General features: G+C 36.7%; 1 protein-coding gene across 1 annotated transcript; it reads left to right on the top strand.

Moving 5' to 3' along the window:
* Positions 1-299: 299 nt before the first annotated feature.
* LOC108734320 (abl interactor 2) lies at positions 300-2,492 on the top strand. The gene is made up of 4 exons (XM_018465821.2): positions 300-1,167; positions 1,226-1,573; positions 1,641-1,943; positions 2,172-2,492. The coding sequence occupies exons 1-4, from the start codon at positions 510-512 to the stop codon at positions 2,333-2,335; spliced, it is 1,473 nt and encodes a 490-aa protein (XP_018321323.1). The 5' UTR covers positions 300-509; the 3' UTR covers positions 2,336-2,492.

Below are 2,492 nucleotides of genomic sequence, written 5' to 3'. Positions count from 1 at the left end.
AGAATTAATAAATGTAACATCAGCCCATCGTTTTGTTCATAAGTATTTTCCTACCGACACCCACAATTTAATAATTTTTATTTCAACTAGTACGGTAGTCGCTAAGTTCAAGTGTATTAATATTAATGGCGTTTTTAATAAACCTGAATATTTAACGCTCTGTATATGTCGGTGCAACGAAAGAAATGGCTACATATGGTTAAAGGCCGCAATTCATAGAGAACAAGAAGAATTTGTCACTTTTCAGAGAATCAGGTTAGAAAAGGCGTTGTCTATCAAAATAAATATTTGTGTTTGTTAGATTCTAAATAAAATTTAAACGGTTTTAAAAGACATGTTATCTTATTTTATTAATATTTTCTAAACTTTTGAGAGTTATTTAATAAAATAATTGTGTATTCTACTAGTAAAATCAGCCAAACATGCTTGTTCATATTATGTGAATCTCAGTGCCAAGCTGTTCCAAAAGATAAATTGTGTAGTTTTAATTAATCTTTTTAACTAAGAAAATGATTCTTGGAGGCAGTCCTAGTCGTGAATCAGGGGTGGTTAGTGATTGTGACACCATGGCTGAGCTAGCAGCCCTACTTCGGGCAGAAATTCCCGAGGGTAGAAATAATTTGACTGATAATCACACCAATTTGGAACGTGTTGCTGAGTACTGTGAAGCAAATTATTTTCAATCAGAAAATAAACGGGTTGCTTTAGAAGAAACCAAAAATTACACAACTCAATCTCTGGCTAGTGTTGCGTACCAAATAAACACTCTTGCATATAATTTTTTGCAATTACTAGAATTGCAATCGGCACAATTATCAGAAATGGAAAGCCAAATGAATCACATTTCACAAACTGTTATGATCCACAAAGAAAAGGTTGCTAGGAGGGAGATTGGTGTATTGACTGCTAATAAATCAACAACAAGACAATATAAGATTATTGCACCAGCTAACCCAGAAAAGCCCATTAAATATGTTAGAAAACCGATTGATTACTCGGTATTGGATGATATTGGACATGGTATTCACAGCAGTGGAACCCCACGACAGCCAAAGCAAAGGGGCACAAGTCAGGGCAGTATTCAGTCATTAACAAACAATGCTGTTGGTCCAGCACCAACAACAAAACCTCCAACGCCACCACAAGTCTCCCGGTCTGGAAGCAAAGGTTGCCCATCATGATATTCAAGTTATTTTACTTTTTCTAAGATTTATTTTGTTTTCAGTGGCTGTATCTGGTGGAACATTGAGTAAAGGTTCCAGAGAATATCGTACACCCCCTGCAGTAGCCCCACCTCAAGTACCTAGTCATTATGCACCTAATTACCCCATAGGTCATGCTAGGCGTGAACGGGGACCTGGTTATAGTACTTTGCCAGTTAATACCAACTCTCACCAGGGGGCTCCTTCTCCACAGATTGGAATGGTTCATCCCATGAATGTTTCTCAACAACACCAATTAATACAAAACCACAACCATCAGCAACAGCCTCAACAACACCCTCAAACTCCTCCACCTCCCCCTCCTCCTGTTTCCACCTCATATGTTCCTGATCATCATTTAAGTATGCCACGTAAGTTAGCATTTCAATAAAGAAAAGTGGCTTCTTTATCATATGTGTGATTGACTTTTCCTTTCAGCTCCTCCTTCACCCCTTGTGACAGCACATGAAATGAACATCCCTGATATTTCCCACCACCAATCGATGATGGTGTCCCATCACAATCCCATAGCCCATGGTGGGTTAGGCTTGAACACTCTTTCACATCACCAGAGGATGACTCGTAGCAGTGGTGGAAACCACTCTCCACCATTGCCTCCTCCACCACCTCCAGAAGACGAAAACGAAGCATTCGGAAGACCTAGGTCTTCAGGTGTGATGCCCATTGTTCCTGACGAGGAAGATTTACCCGGATGGGTACCTAAAAATTACATCGAAAAAGGTAAACATTACAGCGATAAACAAAGAAATAAAAACAAAAAAATAGTTTAATAAAAATCATAGATAAAAATTTGTTCAAAAGGTAAGAATTAGTTTAATTTGACGCGATGGTTATTTTTTAACGATAAAAAATCGATTGGTGGATTGACCGAATCAAAGATCTATCTTTTGACTTAATCGAAAATTAATCCCTATTCAACTGTTTAAAGTTGAATTTTTTTGTTTACAGTCGTGGCCATCTACGATTATTATGCTGATAAAGATGATGAACTGAGTTTTCAGGAAAGTTCTGTTATTTACGTATTAAAAAAGAACGATGACGGTTGGTGGGAAGGAGTCATGGATGGGATAACAGGTTTATTTCCTGGAAATTATGTCGAACCTTGTGTTTGAATATTAAAAAAAGAATGGGGGATGAATAATAATACGTACCATTAGTGGTTTTATTTATTTAATACACATTTCGTTGAATTTTTTTTTGTAATTTTAGCGCTTTAAAAAAGTAAGCATTAGATTAAAACCAGATATAAGCATTTATAATAATTACAAT

This window comes from Agrilus planipennis, unplaced genomic scaffold (genome assembly GCF_000699045.2).
Source record: "Agrilus planipennis isolate EAB-ADULT unplaced genomic scaffold, Apla_2.0 scaffold83, whole genome shotgun sequence".
Taxonomy (NCBI): Eukaryota; Metazoa; Arthropoda; class Insecta; order Coleoptera; family Buprestidae; genus Agrilus; species Agrilus planipennis.
This window is presented reverse-complemented; position numbering and strand designations above follow the sequence as displayed.